This window comes from Capra hircus, chromosome 7, assembly GCF_001704415.2.
Source record: "Capra hircus breed San Clemente chromosome 7, ASM170441v1, whole genome shotgun sequence".
Taxonomy (NCBI): domain Eukaryota; kingdom Metazoa; phylum Chordata; class Mammalia; order Artiodactyla; family Bovidae; genus Capra; species Capra hircus.
The window spans coordinates 47990224-48009437 of record NC_030814.1 but is presented as its reverse complement, the minus strand read 5'-3'; the positions used below and the strand labels follow the sequence as shown (position 1 = coordinate 48009437).

Sequence of the window (19214 nt, the reverse complement as noted above, 5' to 3'; positions counted from 1 at the left end):
GCCAGACCTGAAGCCCTGGGCTTCTCGGTCATGTGAGCCAATACACATAATTTGTGTTTAGGATGCTGCGTGTTCTCATTGGTCACTTGCATCTGAAAGAGCTGTGACTTGTAATAAGAGCAAGCAAAGCCTGAGACCCTCTTCAGCTCCTTTCAAACTGATGGTACCAGGGATCTGTACTGAAGGCCCAGTGACTCCAGGAAAAGCCCAAGCCCAGGGGAAGTACTACAGAAAGTGGAGAACCTCCTTACCTGTGCTGGTTTGGCCATGGTCTCAGGTTCTGCAGCAGAAAACACTGTGGAGAAAAAAGAAATGCCATGAGATACCTTTGCACGTTGACTCACTCTATTCTTTCCCCCAGATTTCCCCACCTTTCCTTCCTCCCAAGGGAGAATGTGCTCCGCCTGCTCTTTCTCAACTGCTTCCAGCCCTTCAGGTTAAATCACACCCAAAGACGCGGCTCAGGGACAGGCACATTTTTGGGAGGATAACAGATGGACTTTTCAGGGTCCAGGGCCTCACACCATGATGGGAAAGACTCGTGGAACTGAGAGGATTTGGAAGAGGAAGAGAGGACATGCCCACTGACCAGACAATTCCTCCAGGCCATGCAGGGCACTTTCCCAGATGCTGTCTCATCTAACCCTTCCAGCAATCCCTTCTGGCACCAAAGTCCCTTTTCTCATAGAGGAGGAAACTGAGGATGGGGAGGTTAAACAATTTGTCCAAGATCATACAGATTAAAACTGAATCACTACATACAAAATAGATAAACAAGGACCTACTATATAGTTAATATCTTGTGATAACACATAATGGAAAAGAATTTGAAAAAGAATATATACGTATGTCGGAGAAGGCAATGGCACCCCACTCCAGTACTCTTGCCTGGAAAATCCCAAGGATGGAGAAGCCTGGTGGGCTGCAGTCCATGGGGTCGCTAAGAGCTGGACACGACTGAGTGACTTCACTTTCATGAAAGTGGGTCACCTGCTGCGAATATCTGAGGGGCTCTGGTTTCTTTAGCATCTACTCCGATTAGGCACTGCTGTAGATGCTGAGTATATAGCAGTAAACAAGAGAGTTTCTAAAACCTGTGCTTTTCGGGAGCCCCCTCTATAACGGGGAAGAATAATAAATGCATATGATAAAAACTAACGAGAGAAGCTGAAACTTGGTCGGGAGAGAGTGACAAGGGGTGTGATCTCAGCTGGGGCGTTTGGAGGTATCATGAGCCATGTTGCTACCTGAGGGCAGTGAGGTCAAGGAGCTCAGTGTGGCTAGTATGGTGGCAGGGAGTGGGGTGGGGGCACCGGTAGGATGTGGCATCAAAGGACCAGTGCTTGAGGCCACTGTAAAGACTTTGGGTTTTTCTCTGATGGGACAGATCATGGGTGAGGGTGGAGAATGAACGAACAGGACACCCAATCTTATCGAAAGGGGTGTCAGGACACAGAACCTCCAGGGGAGGAAAAAGAAACAAACATCTTACCCCAAAAGAAATGCAAAAGGGAATGTTAGCTGCTTTGGAAAGAAGAGAAGGGTGGAGGGGCTGGCCTAGGAAGCCCTCTTGGCAGATGGGCAGAGACGGAAAAGATGCAATCTTGGGATTAGAGGAAGAAAGAAAGAAGGACTAGTGCTTTCCATTTAATTGGGACTGTACAATTTGATCTTTTAAAATCAGGTCTGTGTATTACTTTTTAAAAGTAAAAGTAACAAACTCTTATCAGACTTAAATACAGTAAGACCCCACAGGGAGCTGACCCAGAACAGAGGGTATAAACGAAGGAGATGCTTAACCTGCCTGCTTTCCAGGTCTTCACATACCATCACCCCCATCCTACACCCCCACACACTAAGGGGAAATCAGCTCCTGATCTCAGCGCATAATCCTGCTCTCACTCTGGGGCCACTGGAGACCCGCAAGAGAGTGGGAACACAGGTTTGGAGTCAGACAGGCAGACCTGGGCTCAAGTCCGTTTTGTCACTTACTCGCTATGTGACTTTGGGCACATTGCTCATCTCTGAATTCAAGGTTATCTCAAGTACAAAACTGGGGCCTTCCTCTTCCTGCCTTGGGGAGTTGGAGGATGAGACTCAACTTATGCCAAGGCCAGGCAGAGATGTGTTCTCAGTGAGTGGTAGCCTTCAGTGTGCTGGGTGATATTCTAAGGACAGGGCTCTGTCGTGTTTATCTATGTGTCCCTACTGCCTGAATTCAAGTCCCCCAAACAGCAAGTCAGCAGACAGACTTGAGTGAAGAGCAGAGCGCAGCGATTTGCCTGCAACCGCAGAGAGCTCAGAGTGGAGCTTGAGGAAACCCTGCTTGTTTTGCTGACAACCAAGGGCCCTCTGGTACAAACTTGAGCTCGCCACTCACTCCAGTGTTCTTGCCTGGAGAATCCCAGGGACGGGGGAGCCTGGTGGGCTTCCGTCTATGGGGTCGCACAGAGTTGGACACGACTGAAGCGACTTAGCAGCAGCAGCAGCAGCAGCAAGAAATGGAAACTCCGCCAGCGGGTAGGGAGCCCACGTCTACCCCGAGGGGTTCAACCAGGAGCCAGCTATGGGCTTCCTCAGGCCAGGGGGACGGTGTGGGCAAATGTGAGTGAGCACCAAAGTCAGCAGAGGAAAGGGACCGCAAGAGGAGCAGGAAGTCACCTGCATCTCCTGCTTCAAAGCATTTTTCTTTGGCCTTGTTGCTGGAAACTTTAGCAGCTGGCGGCAGCCCAGGCCCATCTGGATGGCTCAGAGGAGGGGCCGCCAAGTCTTTGGGAAAATGCTCTGGGTTTTGAGAGCAGTCTGTATGTGCCTCTTGTGAGTACATGTCTTGTGTATACATAGAAAGCAAACATCGTCCAGAACTGCATGTTCTGAGTGCAGTTCAAAGGAGCTGAGCTTCGACAGCCCCTCCTTTGAGGGCTGGGGGAAGCTCTGGAGCTAATCACAGAGGCGCCACTGAGGCTTTATGAGGGGCTCTGATCCCTTCCAGGGTGACCCAGACCACACTTCTCAAGTTGCCTGAATAAACGTTTTACATCCAGTGTTTCAGAATCCCAGATCTAACAACCCACTGCTTCAAGTCCCTCACTTTCTAGATAAAGATAAAGGCATGTCAGGCTCAGACAATGGCCCATCTCTCCAGCTCCCATATTCAGGTCATCACAAGCCTCCACATAGCAATGAGCCCTCGCTGCAATAGGAAGTGAAGAGGCCAAAGGAAAAGACCCAGGTTCGGTTCCCAGCCTGCCCCTCTGTTCAGACAAGCTAGGTTGCCTCTCTCAACCTCAGTTTCTTCATCAGCAAACTGTGGACAATGTTACCCCATCTTTGGGAAAACCGAAAGAGGGTATGAAAGACTTTTGCAGATACCAACCAGGGATTCTCACAGCAAAATCTCAGAACATCAGTCCTGGGAGAGTTCTCCCCCAAGGCCACAGGACTCCTCTCTATCCCCATCCTACCCTCGATATGCAAGTTTCATCATCTTGGTTGAAACAGCTTATCAAGACTGGCAGGTATGGCCACTCTACACTGGTGTCTCTCTCCTCCCAGAAGCTCTGACTCTCTTCAGACATGGATTTCCATGAAGGTTCATCAGGACAGATCATTCCAGAAACCCATTCAAGGCAGAGTGGCCTCCTGGCCTTGTGCTGCTGTGACTACCTCCTGCCTTAGTTCTTCAGGCTTGCCAGCAAACAGGACTGACTCCAGGAGGAACACTCTGGGGTACAGAATACCAGGGCTGGCTCGACCACCAATGCCCAACTATAGCATTGCGGAAACCGAGAACCAGACAGAAAGTCTCCTCCAAGTCCTGCAAAAGGCATGGCCTTGGAGGTCAGACCCAGTCACAGCTTTACCCCCTAGCAATTTGTAATTTTGTAAGTTACCTAAACATGAATCTCAATTTCCACATCTACAAAATAAAGTCCCAAACATTTACAAAGGACACAGCATGGTGTTTTGTAATTAAGACTGTAGGCTTTGCAGTGACAGCCTAAATTCAAATGCTAACTGCTCATGGCCATGGGTGAATTGCATCATTTCTCTCTTACTCAGTTTCTTCACCTCTAAAATGATAATCTCATAAAGTTTTTGTGAATATTCAATACAGTTAAGGCAGGTAAAATACTTAGCATGGTGAAGTGCAGAGTAAATGTTGAATTAGTGGTGCTAGTTTCCATTAAGCGGACTTCCCTGGTGGCTCAGATGGTAAAGCGTCTGTCTACAATGCGGGAGACCCGGGTTCAGTCCCTGGGTCGGGAAGATCCGTTGGAGAAGGAAATGGCAATCCACTCCAGTACTATTGCCTGGAAAATCCCATGGACAGAGGAGCCTGTTAGGCTACAGTCCATGGGCTCGCAAAGAGTCAGACACGACTGAGCAACTTCACTCACTTACTTACTTAACTTCTGTTAAAACAATCATTGTCATTCGAGCAGTGGTCTCCAAAGTGGGGTACCAGACACAATGATCCATTGGGGTGCAGGATGAGAATACTACAACTTACAACTTTTTAAACTGATCTTGGGACTTCCCTGGTGGTCCGGTGGCTAAGAATCTGAGCTCCCAATGCAGGGGGCGCAGGGTTAATCCTTGGTCAGGGAACTAGATTCCACATGCCACAACTGTGAGTTCATAAGACGCAGCTAAAGATCCCAAATGCCTCATCTAAGACCTGGCACAACTAAATAGACAGATAGAAATAATGCATTGATCTTGTCCTTCCATGTTCCACTTTTACGTCTGCTATACATACATAAAGATAAAGATGCATATTAGGGGTTCAGGCTGACAGAAGTACACAATCAAGAATATGGACTCGATGGAATGAAGCAGAGGAAGGAGAAGAAAGAGGGGAGAAGAAGCACCAGCATAAGAAAAAGCACTTCTGTCTTCAAAACGCAGCCTGCCGGCTTTGGAGGAATTGAGTGCACTTTTGTGGGGAGAGAGATGTTGAGAATTAGGGTATGAGATCAAGTGTGGAGGGTAAGGGCAAATTGAGGAAAATTTTATAAACAATCTGGAAAATCATGCAAAAAAAATCACCCAAACCTCTGTGACCCAGGAGTGCCCAAGGTACTGCCCACTCATCTCCAAGGGCCTCCTTCAACGTAGGCCCTCTGAGCTCAGCATTCAAGGCCCTTGACATCCTCCCTGATTTGCTTGCCCTCCTCTTCCTCTTCACCCACCACCACATCCCCTTTCCCCCTAAACCAGGAATCTCTTCCACTAGCACTTTCTAACCAGTCTTCTAGCATCAAAATCACTGCTTTTTCAATTCCTACTTCATTAATAACCACCTGCAGAGTTTAAGCATAAGGCCACCTCCAGAGACCCAACAGGCCACAGATGAAGCCTGGGCTTTTGAAATTTTTGAAAACTTTCCTAAGTGACTCTAACTCTTCTAGGAAGCCAGGAGGGGCTTTTCCCACCTTTGAACAACAGCGTGATTCTGAAACCATCTACTCATGAGAGGCTTGGGTCAACCGCTTTATCATTCCTCAGTTAGATGGAGGCTGTTTGTCTTCAAGGTATTACAAGGGAAAAAAAAATCTATAAAAACCCAATTCTTAGAGACATGCTCATTCGGTCCTATCTGATAAAAAGTTGGGTGGATTTCCCTCCCTTTCCCCTCCCTCACCTCTGGTGGAAAAACCTGTTTGCCTCTATTTGCACATTCCTTTTGATATAAAAGTAACTACTTTTTCTCTTCTGAGCTGGTTCTAACATATGCCTGGTCTAGTCACTGATTATTGAATAGAATAAAATCTTTTGCACATGATCATTTTTATATCTGTGTGACTGATATAAAGGTAGAATCACTTTACCTTTTTGCCTTTTCCTGAAAATCATTGTGTGTTTCCTTAATGCACCCCCTACTACCAAGGGTGGTTTATAAGGATTGTTGAGTGAAAGATCCTGAGTAATTTCCATGCTTTCTTTAGTGACTCCTTTGAAAAAAATCATAGAATAAAAAGAAATCATCTTGCCAACCATTTTCAAACTCATTATACAGCCAGGAGAGGAAATTACTGGAGGGGTTAAGCAACTTTCCCTGCTCATACAAAACATTAGTGATTAAGCAGGGCCTTGTTTTTCAATACATTGAGTGCCTCCTGCATGCCCATTGGCAGGAGCTGGGGGGTAGAAAAGATAATAGGACAGATGAATCTCCCACCTCAGTGAAGCTGACAAATTTTTGTGCAGTGACCTGCATTTTTTTTTTTTTGGATCCCATATACCACCAGTAACAACAGGAAAAAAAAAGATCATTCATTACATGAAACAAACATACTTTTTGAGCATGAGATTAAAAATATATATAGTAAGAAGTCTAACAATTTCTTCTGGCATCCCAGTAAATCATCTTTAGTGCTTCCCAGGGTGTGTGCACCCCTCTTTGGAAGCCCCTGGGCTACAAAATCTAGATCCTCCCCCTTCTCCTTTTCTGATGGCTCCTCCCCACCACAGTCTGCAGGAAGACACCAAGGGCCGGCCCCTCCCCCTGCCAGGACCTGTAGCCAGAGTAAATGCCTTTCCTGGCCCTGTGCCCCGGCACACCCCCTAGCTCACAGCACTCGGATTTCTTAGAGAGCAGTGTCTTCCCCTCTCCTGACCCAGAACCATTGATCCTCAGGCAGGATAAGGCCCCAGGAGACAATCTGGGATGGCCCAGCTTTGGAGTTGGACTGGCCTGGGTTTGAATCCCAGTTCAGGCCACTTTCGTGAGCAACAAAAAAGCAGTGTCTCCCAGCACACAGGCAGGAGCCAGACTGCCCGAGACTGCAGCCAGATCTGCTGTTCAGGAGCTTGAGTGGCCTTGGGCACGTACTTAGCTTCAAATGCAAAATAGGGGATAAAATAGTGCCTACCTCAGAGGAGTTGTGGTGAGCATAAAAAAAGTTTAGACATATCTAGTGCTTAGAAGGGGGCTTCCCAGGCGGCTCAGAGGTAAAGAATCCACCTGCCAATGCAGGAGACACGGGTTTGACCCCTGGATAGGGAAGTCCCGTGGAGAAGGGAATGGCTAGCCACTGCAGTATTCTTGCCTGGGAAACTCAACGGACAGAGGAGTCTGGTGGGCTACAGTCCATGGGGTCACAAAAGAGTCGGACACAACTTAGTGACTAAAGAACAACAGTGCTTAGAAGACATCCCGGAACACAGGACACTCTATGTAAATGTTAGTGTTCTTTCTACCCTAAACATATGATAACTGAGTTTCCACATTTGCAGAAAGGGCATGGTAACAGCATCCAACATACCAAGTGTTCAGCCAAGACCTGGTAAGTTACAAGGTTCAATAAATAATAGAAGTTACTATTTTATTATTATTTACAAAGACACCCGTTTGGTAGATGAGGAACCCAAGGCTCAGGTCATCTGCTTCCTCAAGCACCACACCCTTCTGAGATTCCAGCAGTAGCATCTGATTCTCTGGGCAGGGCGCTCTCAGTTTACAAAACACTTTTTCACATATGCCATTTTATAATTGGGGAGGGAAATGGCAACCCACTCCAGTGTTCTTGCCTGGAGAATCCCAGGGACAGGGGAGCCTGGTGGGCGTCAGTCTATGGGGTCACACAGAGTCGGACAGGATTGAAGCGACTTAGCAGCAGCAGCAGCCATTTTATAATCTTATGAGGGAGAATATCAACCTCATTGTCATTTTACAGACAGGGATCCGAGGCTCCGAGAACCCAAGGCCAGGCATTCCTCCTTAGCCAGTCTCTGGAGAGAGCTTCTCAACCCCAAAAGGAAAGGGAATGTGGCTGGATTCCAAACCAACACGTTTTGAAGGATGGATAAAGGCGCCCTGACCCAAGACTTCCTCTCCTCTTTTGAGATGGAGCTAGAGGAATAGGCAAGTTGAAAATCAGGGTCGAGACCACACCCTGCGCTTTGTCCCCACCCAGGAAGCATCTTGGAGAGGTTGGGGGAGGTGAGGTTAGGGACATGACTGGACCTCTGTAGAAAAATTCAAGAATGGTGCATGAAGAGCCAGCAGCCCCAAACCATTTGACCAGCTGGGTCCCCTGGGCACAGCTCTTAACCCTCTAAAGAGGAAGGCACCAAGGCCCAGAGCGGTAGTAGTGTGCCTAGGGCCCCGGCTGGCTAGTGCAAGGCAGAGGCTGGGGCTGGGTGTGGCTGGAGGGCCTCTGGGTGCTGCAGTGCAGATGCTCCAGACGCTGGCAGGGACCCAACACTGCAGAGCTCCCCATCCCCGTCTCAGGAATGAGCCCAACAGGCCAGGTCCCTGGCTTCCCAGGGGCAGCCCCCTCTTCTGCTCCTCCAAGACAGAGTCTGCTCCAGTAACAGCTGTGGCCCTTACCCAGAAACCACAAATATTTTCTGTATCCCAGCAGCCTGGGCCTCAGGAACAAAGAGTGGAAGGCAAAGAAAGATGGATGAGTGACTGTCACAGCTGCCCAGGGGGATGGGTGCCTCTGCCCCACCCTATTCCCCACAATCCTAAAGCTCAGAACAGTTGAATCCTAGACCACCAATGCAGCTTTCCTATAGAAGGGTAACTAAGGCACAGAGTAGGAAGGGGTTTGCCCAAGGACCCCAGCGCCTGGAACTGTGACCCAACTTTTCACTGACCCCGAGGCCAGTGCCCTCTGTGTTGGTGCAGAGCTTGCCAGCCAGAAGGGCAGGGTCCGTGACAACTGAAACTGGGAGGCCATTCACCTCCAAAGTGGAGGCTAAGAAGGTCATGATAACAGGTTGGGTCAGTGGAGCCGGCAATTTAAGGTGTGCTTTGGGTAGGAGAGGAAGGGGAAGTGAGAGGAAACGGTGGACCAGGGAAACCAGAGCTCTTTTACAAACTCCGGGGCCTATGTCCAAATTCGGAATTGTCAGTGAAGACCCACCAAGGTTGAGAGGAAAGGAAGGGGAGGGAGGAAGCAAAGGACCACCCTACCCCTTCCCCTTACAAGGCCGAGCTGGGTAGGCCAAGCTTCCCAAGCCTGTAATCAAGACTTCCCAAATCTGTCATCATTCTCTGCAGCTGACAAATCAATTTTCACAGCCATTGCTTCCTCTAAGAGGGGCTGGGTTTTTCAGTTCTGGAGTTGGAGACAGAAACTGAGGCTCAGAAAGGGAATGCTAGGGATTCAAGGTCACACTGCAAGCTGCTGGTGGAGTCTGGATTGGATTCAGGGAAAATCACACCCATGCTAGTATCTGAGGTGTGATCTGAGGCCCCCAAGCTTTGGAAAGGCCAACCCTGGACTGAGGGGATCAGAGGAAGGGTGGGGCCTCCACGCCATCACAAGGCCCCTGGAGCCCAGCTGGGAGTCTCCTTCAGAAGAGAGGAGTGGTCCCTAGAAGGCGGGAGGGTCCACGGGGCCTGGAGTTGTGGACAGCCCAGCGCCCCTCTCGGTCAGCATACAAAGGGCCCTCCCTCGGGAACACACACAAGCCATTTCAGGTGTAGCCCCAGGGTCTGATTCTTTTTGCCCAGTCTTCGGCTCCAGCCACACCCTTCCCTGCGAGCCCTTAAACCCCCACCCAGGTGCCTCCAACCCGGGGCCTTCTAAGTCTCTCAAGCCCCTCACGGCAGGGGTTCCGGGGCCCCCCGCCCCTCCTCCACACTCTGCAGAGCAGCACCGCCTGTCCCCTCCCTCCTCCTCTTCTTTTTTCCTTTCCAAGCCGCAGCCCGCGCGCCCTCCGCCTCCGCTTCCCCGCCTGCGGCCGTGGATTTGCTCCACTGCGCTGCCCCAGACACGCGCTGCCCGCGACCCTCTCGGGTTACCGCGCCCTCGAGTTCCCGGTCCCCGCGCCCCTCCCCGGAGCCGGCGGCAGGCGTGGGTCAGCGATGACTGGGCGTTTACGGCTCTCCCTTCAGGTCCCTACAACCGCCCCCCGCCCCGAGTCGGGTGGAGGGCTCCCCTGGAGCGATCCCTTTTCCAGCTTCAACCTACTCACCCCGCGGCGGAAGCCTCCCGTAGCGGACGGACAGAGGGGCAGACCGACACGCAGACGCGGAGCTCGCTGGGTCAGAGCCCGTTAGCAGAGCTGCAGCAGTCGCAGCGCAGGGGCGGGCCAGGACAGTCCTCGGCTCCCGGGCCCGACACGTGGCGCGCAGGGGCCAATCGGGCTCGCCTCGCCTCCCCCACCCCTACTCTTCCCCCATCCCCAAACTCTTTCGCTCCTGGAATCTTAGAATGTCACCAGCCGGGAGGGGCCTCTCCAGGAGAACCTCCGTCCAAGCTCAGTCCCGGGACCCGCGCGACCTAGAGGGAAGGCGGACAAAGGTCACTCGGCCATTCAGGACCAAAAATCAGAGCTCCCGACTCCAGTTCTGTACGCTTTCCCCCAAATTCTTGCTGCTCGCCCTAGCTTTGTTGAGAAACAGGACCTTGAAGCTTAACAAAGTTAAAGCCAAGCATTTAATCTGCCTTATCAAATTCTATTCAACAGCCCCATCAGGTCTGTGACATGACTCAGCCACTTTCCAGAGGAGAGCCCAGAGAAGCCCAGTTTTTAAACGACGGTCACGCAGCTAGTAAGTTGTGGAGCCGGGACTCCAACCTGGGCCAGGTGATTCCGGAGGGGTGCTTGCTCCAGCTTTGCTCTGGGGAGCGCACAATCCCCAGGAAAGGGAGACAGACTAGCAGCTATAATTCGGGGCTGTGGGGGAAAACCATAGAATAATTAGATAGGGATAAACTTTGGAAATCCAGAGGAACTGAGAATGACTGTCCCCCAGGGGATTTGTAAAGGCTTCCTGCAGGAGGTGATGCTGCAGTAAAATCAGAGGTACTTCCCACCCTCACCCACCCCTTAGAAACTCTGCTTTGATGGGAAGATGGCAACCCTGGGCTGCTGAGTCTTCATAGGCAAGACTCTCAGATGCTCTGATTTTCAATTTGCTCAACCAAAAGAGGGATCATCAAAGCTCCTTCCAAATGTTGTCTTCAATCTGTCGCTAGTTTCAGTTCAGTTCAGTTCAGTTGCTCAGTCGTGTCCGACTCTTTGCGACCCCATGAATCGCAGCACGCCAGGTCTCCCTGTCCATCACCATCTCCTGGAGTTCACTCAGACTCACGTCCATCGAGTCCGTGATACCACCCAGCCATCTCATCCTCGGCCATCCCCTTCTCCTCCGAACTCTAAACCTCTAGAAAGGAGTATGTTCATCTATTGATTCCCCCAACATTTACTGAGCACCTGCTTCATGCTGGGCATTGAGCTGGGAGACCAGGGAACAAATAGTAAATGAAGCCCAGACCTGCCCTCAGGGAGCTTCTACTCTTATGGAAGACAAATGGTTAGGTCTTTGTTAATATAAAGATTATGTAGTTACAATCTGGCAGCAATAAAAGATGCTTTAATGGCAGATGGATCCTGCCTAACCTAATCTCTGAACAAGAATCGTGTTAAATTGTAACCAAAAGATGAACGGAATCTAGTAGGAGACTAAGAAGAAATTAAAGTAATTAATGGTTTAAATAAGTAAATTAATTACTTTATTAACTTAAGATGACATCTGCTGTTAGCAGAAGTGTTACCGGACACGGGTTCCTGCAGAATAACTCAAAGGTATTGCTATGTATATTCATTCAGGAGGACCAGTACCTTGCCTCAAGACTGCACTATTTTCTCTTCACTGCCCCTCCTTTGTTTCTACATCCCCTCCCTTCCCTGATTAGCAACTGCTAGAACTTAGTTCAGTCGCTCAGTCGTGTCCGACTCTTTGCGACCCCATGAATCGCAGCATGCCAGGCCTCCCTGTCCATCACCAACTCCTGGAGTTCACTCAGACTCACATCCATCGAGTCAGTGATGCCATCCAGCCATCTCATCCTCTGCCATCCCCTTCTGCCCCCAATCCCTCCCAGCATCAGAGTCTTTTCCAGTGAGTCAACTCTTCACATGAGGTGGCCAAAGTACTGGTGTTTCAGCTTTAGCATCATTCCTTCCAAAGAAATCCCAGGGCTGATCTCCTTGAGTCCAAGGGATTCTCAAGAGTCTTCTCCAACACCACAGTTCAAAAGCATAATTCTTCGGCGCTCAGCCTTCTTAACAGTCCAACTCTCACATCCATACATGACCACAGGAAAAACCATAGCCTTAACTAGACGGAACAGGGAAGGTCGTGGAGGCTGATGAAAGACTGTTTTTCTACAAACAAGAAATGGGGATGCAGAAAGGATTTATGGAAGCCCCACAGGGTCCTGCTTGGCTTCAGAAGCAACACCTTCTAAGATAGACTGTGAGGAGGCTGGCTGGCCCAAGCAAGGATGGAGGTGAGGTCTCCTCAAGCATCATAACAGTATCTGCTATTTATTGAGAATTTTGTATGAGCCAGGCACCATTATAAATGCTTTACTTGCAATGCCACATTGAATCCTCACAATTCATTAGTAAATATTTATTCAGCACCTTCTCTGTACCAGGCACTATTTTAAACTTTATCAGCAAACACAATGATCTCTGCCCTCATGGAATCTGCATTCCAGCAGAGGGTAGATAGATACACAATAAGTAATCATGACAGTATGTTAGAAGGTGATAAGTGCTTTGGACAAAAAGAAGAAAAAGCAGATGAAGTGTCCTAGGCTGGTGGGGGAAGCTGCAACGTTACATAGGGTTTTCAGCAGAGGAAACAGCTGGAACAAATGCTCCAGGGCTGGAGCAAGCCTGGAATGTTGAAGGAGCAGCAGGAGGCCAGTGGAGTGGAAAGAGCCAGAGGGAAGGAGGGGCGGGAAGGTAGGGACAGGGATGGGCAGGGAGAGGAGAAGATATAGCTTCTGACGTCTATAAAGGCAGGAACAAAGAGATTTTCCAGCTCAAGAAGAGACAGTGAATTTGCCCTTCATTTGCCTTTTGTTTCATTAGGTCCCTCGATGGATTTCTACCCTATTGGTGAGGGCAAGCCTCTGCACTCAGTCTACTGAATCAAGCCCTTATCTCTTAGCTTATCAAATATAAACCCCCAAATAATATTTTACTTAGCTGGGCAGCCCCCTTGTGAAAGGAAAATCCAAATGGACTTGGTATTTGTTAGAGCTCTCTAAATATAGAGCCTGGATGCCATTGACGAAGTGTGACTTATGCTTATCTTAGCCTAGATGGAATCTGATGGAATTTGTTCTTGTCCAGAACATCTGTTTTCATCCAGAGGCTGATACTCAGGTACTCATCAAACACTTACCTTAAGCAGAACTTAAAACAGCCATCCCTTAAGGACAAACACTTACTTTCTTACATTAGAGTCCAGCCTCATGGCTTTTAATACAAGTGCAGTTTTTCTTTAATTTTTTTTTCTTTTTTTTGCCACACTGCACAGCTTGGAGGATCTTGGTTCCCTAACCAGGGATTGATCTTGGCCGTGAAAACACACAGTCCTAACCATTGGAATACCAGGGAATTCCCAGCTTCATGGCTTTTGCCTATAATTATAAGCCCTTGACTCTTTCTCTTCTTTGGAACACTATTTCAGTTTCACTGGAATCTGTGACTCCCAAATCGCAATTCGTAAGACCAAACAAACTCTTTTCTTATTTGCAGCCTTCTGCACTTCTTTCTTTGACCTGATCAGACAAATGGATACAGAGTGGCCTGCCTCTGCCCTCACTCCAGCATCGCCGCCGACTGGAATAAAGCACCCACCAGAGTGCACTGTGCTCTGCCGTTTTCTTAGGTGGTCCTGGCTTGTGGTGCTCAGCCCTGTGCCTGAACCTCCCACCTTAGAAGACGTTCTGTTCTATTTCAGTGTCCTCTGTGCCAGTTTTCAGGACTTTGTTTCCCATTTTGGTGTGGTGATTAATCACTCTTGGAAAAATGAAATTTTTCTCTCTAAAGGTAAGGCTCCAGTATTCTTGTGTAGAGAATCCCATGGACAGAGGAGCCTGGCGGGCTACAGTCCGTGGGGTCGCAAGAGTCGGACACGACTTAGCAACTAAACCACCACCACCAAAGGAAGGCTATAGAGCAGCCCCCCTGGAACTCCTGTGTTAGAGCTATGCACTCTAGTCCTGGAAGTGTTTATCTTGCTGGACTATAATTACCTGGGGTGATTTACAATTAAATTAGCCAACTTGGGGCTTATTGGAAATTCCCAAATTAGTTTATCTACACAGTTAATTAGAAAAAGGATGTAAGATAACAAATAACAGGAAGCCTATTTCAATTGGTATTCAGTTCAGTTCAGTCCAGTCCCTCAGTCATGTCTGACTCTTTGTGACCCCATGAACCGCAGCACACTAGGCCTCCCTGTCTATCACCAACTCCCGGAGTTCACTCAAACTCACGTCCATCGAGTCCATGATGCCATCCAGCCATCTCATCCTCTGTCATCGCCTTCTCCTCCTGCCCCCAATCCCTCCCAGCATCAGAGTCTTTTCCAATGAGTCAACTCTTCACATGAGGTGGCCAAAGTACTGGAGCTTCAGCTTTAGCATCATTGCTTCCAAAGAACAACCAGGACTGATCTCCTTTAGGATGGACTGGTTGGATCTCCTTGCAGTCCAAGGGACTCTCAAGAGTCTTCTCCAACACCACAGTTCAAAAGCATCAATTCTTTGGCACTCAGCTTTCTTCACAGTCCAACTCTCACATCCATACATGACCACTGGAAAAACCATAGCCTTGGCTAGACGAACCTTTGTTGGCAGAGCAATGTCTCTGCTTTTGAATATGCTATCTAGGTTGGTCATAACTTAATTTCATGGCTGTAATCACCATCTGCCGTGATTTTGGAGCCCCCAAAAATAAAGTCTGACTCTGTTTCCACTGTTTCCCCATCTATTTCCCATGAAGTGATGGGACCAGATGCCATGACCTTAGTTTTCATAATGTTGAGCTTTAAGCCAATTTTTTCACTCTTCTCTTTCACTTTCATCAAGAGGCTTTTTAGTTCCTCTTCACTTTCTGCCATAAGGGTGGTATTATCTGCATATCTGAGGTTATAACTGGAATTGAGAGCCTCCAAATACAATGAACCCACAACAGCTTCCCTGGGAGAAACGCAATGTCATTTGAGTTACATCTTACAAATTTTTGCACAATTGTAAATGCAGCTCTTAGAGGCAGTTCAAATTCTACCCATTCCTTTTCATGAATCCCAAAACCATCCCTATTTATCTCAAAAGGCTTGTAACCTCTCTGAGAACTCTTACCTAAGCCATCTCTGATTCCCAAGACTGGAGAAAATAATTTTTAAAAAGGAAAAGAGGTATTTTTAAACTCAAATTGCCTAAAAGACTCTGTTGCTCAAATTACCTCCTTAAAATTGCAAAGGCATATATACATGTCAAAGGCATATATACCTATGCCTGATTCATGTTGAGGTTTGCCAGAAAACAACAAAATTCTGTAAAGCAATTATCCTTCAATTAAAAAATAAATGAAAATTTAAAAATTGCTTGTCAAGGGCAAATACAGGTCTTAAAGATATTCTCCACAAATAATGAAAGCCTTTATTTAGACATTGTAGGTTGATCCACCCATCCAGCTGCATAATATCTGGTTCTAAAGGGGGTTGTCATAATAGAAAGGGCAGTATGGATAGTCTTCTGCAGGGGATAAATCTCAGTGTTACAAAAAGGATGGATAGCAGGTAGGAGAACATTGTGGTGGACATTCAGAGGAACAGGAAGGAGCAGAGGGAGCTAGCGAGAGCACTCTTAGGACTTCAGAGGATTTTTCCAAAATGGAAATGCTCTGAGATCCCCAACCAAGCATCGAAAGTCTTAACCACTGGATTGCCAGGGAAACCCCACTTACCAATTCTGTATGCAGTAGTGTGTATATGTTAATCCCAAACTCCTAATTTATCTCCCCCCTCTTCCTTTTGATAACAATAAGATTATTTTCTCTGTTTGTGAGTCTGTTTCTGTTTTGTAAATAAGTTCATTTGTATCCTTTTTTAGATTCTGCAAATAAGCTATATCATATATTTGTCTTCCTCTGTCTGACTTACTTCACTTGGTATAATAATTTCTACAAACTAGTGAGTTTTGTATTATACCTGATTAAGGACTAAACTTTTAAAATGAAAACTGTGAGATCTTGTGTCTGTTTGTGTAGATATCTATGTATGTACATTATAAATATAGATATGGTGTTTTTTTCTACGTTCAGATGGTGTTGCTAAAACTAATTTGTAAAAGAGCTCTATTTAATTGGCTTAAAACAAAAAAGCACTGTATAAATTGAGTATATCCCCTGATATATAACAGAAACTAAGCCAAATGTTTTTTAGGTTCACATGATCTAGGATTAATCCACGGTAAATAAAGCTAATTTGTTTACTGGCTTATTCCTATTGGTCTGCTCTTGATAATAAGTGACTGTAAAAGGTAGAGCCTGTTTTGTCAAAATTGCACCTTATTTTCTACATTGTCTTTATCAGGTCTTTAGTCCTCCGGATATTAAAAAAGCTAAATTTTGCTCAGAACTATATAACCTTCTATGTTTGCCTGTGAAGTCATTGTTATTATTATTTAAATGAATAACTAAGTATATTTTCACAATGACCTATGATCCTGTTTGACCAAGTGTTTTGAAAAACTTTGATATTTTTGACAGACTTTCCAAAATGAAATTCTCAACAAAGTCTTTGTGACTTAGAACTAACTCTGAGATTTGAAATATTTCACAGGGTCTCTCAAATCTACCAAAGATTTGTTTTCTCTCCTTGTAGAAAAGGAGATGTTAAACTAATTAGATATGGTATTTAATTGATACCATATGGTATTTAACTGATACCTTATTTGATACGTTACATTACGCGGGAAGCACGGTTTCCCGTGCTGTGAAGAGCAGACTCGGTGGGTTGTTGCAGGTACAGACTTGACTGGAATGGGCTGAGGATTACAAACACCAGCTACTTATTCCAGGAGCTTTGCTGTAAAGGCCAGCAAAGATACGTGGCAGTTTCTGGCAGGAGGATGGGGTCAAGAGGAGGGTTCTGGGTTTTTTTTTAATGATTGGAGGCATCACAGCATATTCACGTGCTGATGGGAACGATCGGATAGAGACGGACAGCACAGATGATGGACAAAGAGTGGGACCTAGGGGACGTCCTTAGTGGCTCAGTAAAGACTTCAAGCTCCCAATGCAGGGGCCTCGGTTTGATCCCTGGTCAGGGAATTAGAGCCCGCAGGCTGCAACTAAAGTTCCCGCATGCAACAACTAAGACCTTTATTTACTTGGTGCAGTCAAATAAATAATAATTTTTTTAAAAATAGTGGAATCTAGTGCGCAAATGTAGGGATTTGCAGTAAGGTTAACTGAAGTTCAGAGAAATTATGGCCTTTGCCCAAAGTCAGCCCAAGGGACTGAGAGCAGGAGTGAAAGCCAGGTCCCCTTAACTGCAGAGCCCAAGGCCTTATTTCCTGAGCTTCAGAAAGAAGTCTAATATATCAGTAATTCTTTTTGAGCCGATCATCTCCTTTCTGGGAATTAATCCTAAGAAATTTTAGTCCAAAGGAAATAGTTTGAAATACAGAGAAAGCTTTTTTAGGCCCAACGGTGTATTTCTTAACTGCAAAAAAGGAAACAAGCTAAGCATCCAGGGACTGTGGAATAGCATATGTCACACAGCCTCACTGGCTGGCGGAAACAAAGCCTGAAAGGAGACAAACAAAGGATGTCTGTGTTAGGAAGGGAGAGCAGGCCACGATGACTTCATGTCTTTGGCGCTGGCCCAAGCCCCCTCCTCCACGGGGTGGCCCTTCCGAAAGTGTGGTGCTGTGACACAGGCCAGCACAAGGGACCGCGATTCCAGACTTCTCACTTCCCTTCGCTGGACTGTGGTTTCTCGAAGATGAGAGAGCTTCAAGATCTGGTTGGTGACGCTAGTTGGTGACGCTGCCTGCCATGCAGGAGAGGTTCAGTCCTTGGGTGGTGAAGACCCCCTGTAGGAAGGTGTGGCAACTCACTCCAGACACTGGCAAGGAACACAGGCGTGCACGCCCCCTGGGGAAGCTTGAGACGGTCCCATACTGCCACCTACTGGCAGTTTCTAGTTCTGCCTGCCTCTGTCCAGAGAGGGGAGCCACTGCTGGGTGGGCCCAGAGATGGGTCTCATTTTATTTTTAAAAAGTTTGGCCGTACTACATAGCTTGTGGGGTCCTAGTTCCCTGGCCAGGGATTTGACTTGGGTTCTCAGCAGTGAAAGTGTGAAGTCCTAACTACCCGACCACCAGGGAATTTCTGGGTCTATTTTATTATTTTTTATTTATATTTTTAGGCCACACTGCACTGCATGTGGGGTATTAGTTCCCTGACCAGGGATCAAACCCACACCCTCTGCATTGAAAGCACAGAGTCTTAACCACTGGAACACCAGGGAGGTCGCCCCAGGTCGCACTTTAACTTCATTTCAGAAAGGCACCCCAGACTGCTCACATGGCAGCCAGGAATAACCTTTCCCTCCACCACTCCTCTAAAGGCCCGTTTCAGTGCCCAGCATTTCTCCATACGACTCGAGGGTCACTTCTGTCTAAGGAAAAGCACATAAGGGGTTTCGCTAGGCACAAAGCAGATTGTTTTCTGCTCTGGGGTCTTACGAAGACACTTAGTTTTGGGCAGGCAGCTCACTGAGAGGATAAAGAGATGGGGAAGCAGTGTACTAAAGGAAGACAGGCTTTAAAATCACAGATCCACTTTTCTCATTGTTTCATTCCTCATTATAAAAATAATGGGTGTTCATTATAGATAATCAAAAGATGAAAAAAAAAATTAAAACCGTGATTTTAAAATCCAAAGATAGCCTACATCATCACATCATTCTTTATCACAACAACAACACCAATAATAGCAACATTTACAGAGAACTTACGTGCCACTGGAGAAGGGAATAGCAAACCACTTCAGTATTCTCGCCTTGAGAAGCCCATGAACAGTATGAAAAGACAAAAAGATAGGACACTGAAAGACGAACTCCCCAGGTCAGTAGGTGCCCAACATGCTACTGGAGATCAGTGTAGAAAAAAACTCCAGAAAGAATGAAGGGATGGAGCCAAAGCAAAAACAACACTCATTTGTGGATGTGACTGGTAATGGAAGCAAGATCCGATGCTGTAAAGAGCAGTAATGCGTAGGAATCTGGAATGTTAGGTCCATGAATCAAGGCAAATTGGAAGTGGTCAAACAGGAGACGGCAAGAGTGAGTGTCGACATTTTAGGAATCAGCAAACTAAAATGGACTGGAATGGGTGAATTTAACTCAGATGACCATTATATCTACTACT

At 47.2% G+C, this 19214-nt stretch overlaps 1 protein-coding gene across 2 annotated transcripts in view; it reads right to left on the bottom strand.

Annotated features, from left to right (window-relative positions):
• ANXA6 (annexin A6) overlaps window positions 1-10123 on the bottom strand; it is a 48923-nt gene extending 38800 nt beyond the window's left edge. The window contains exons 1-2 of one of the 2 annotated variants that reach the window (XM_005683185.3): window positions 9937-10123; window positions 252-295 (exon numbers count right to left, since the gene is read on the bottom strand). In XM_005683185.3, the coding sequence (XP_005683242.3) occupies window positions 252-269 (18 nt within the window). In that variant the 5' untranslated portion in view covers window positions 270-295; window positions 9937-10123. The remainder of the gene's footprint in view (window positions 1-251; window positions 296-9936) is intronic. The other variant, XM_005683186.3, reaches the window with a different exon arrangement.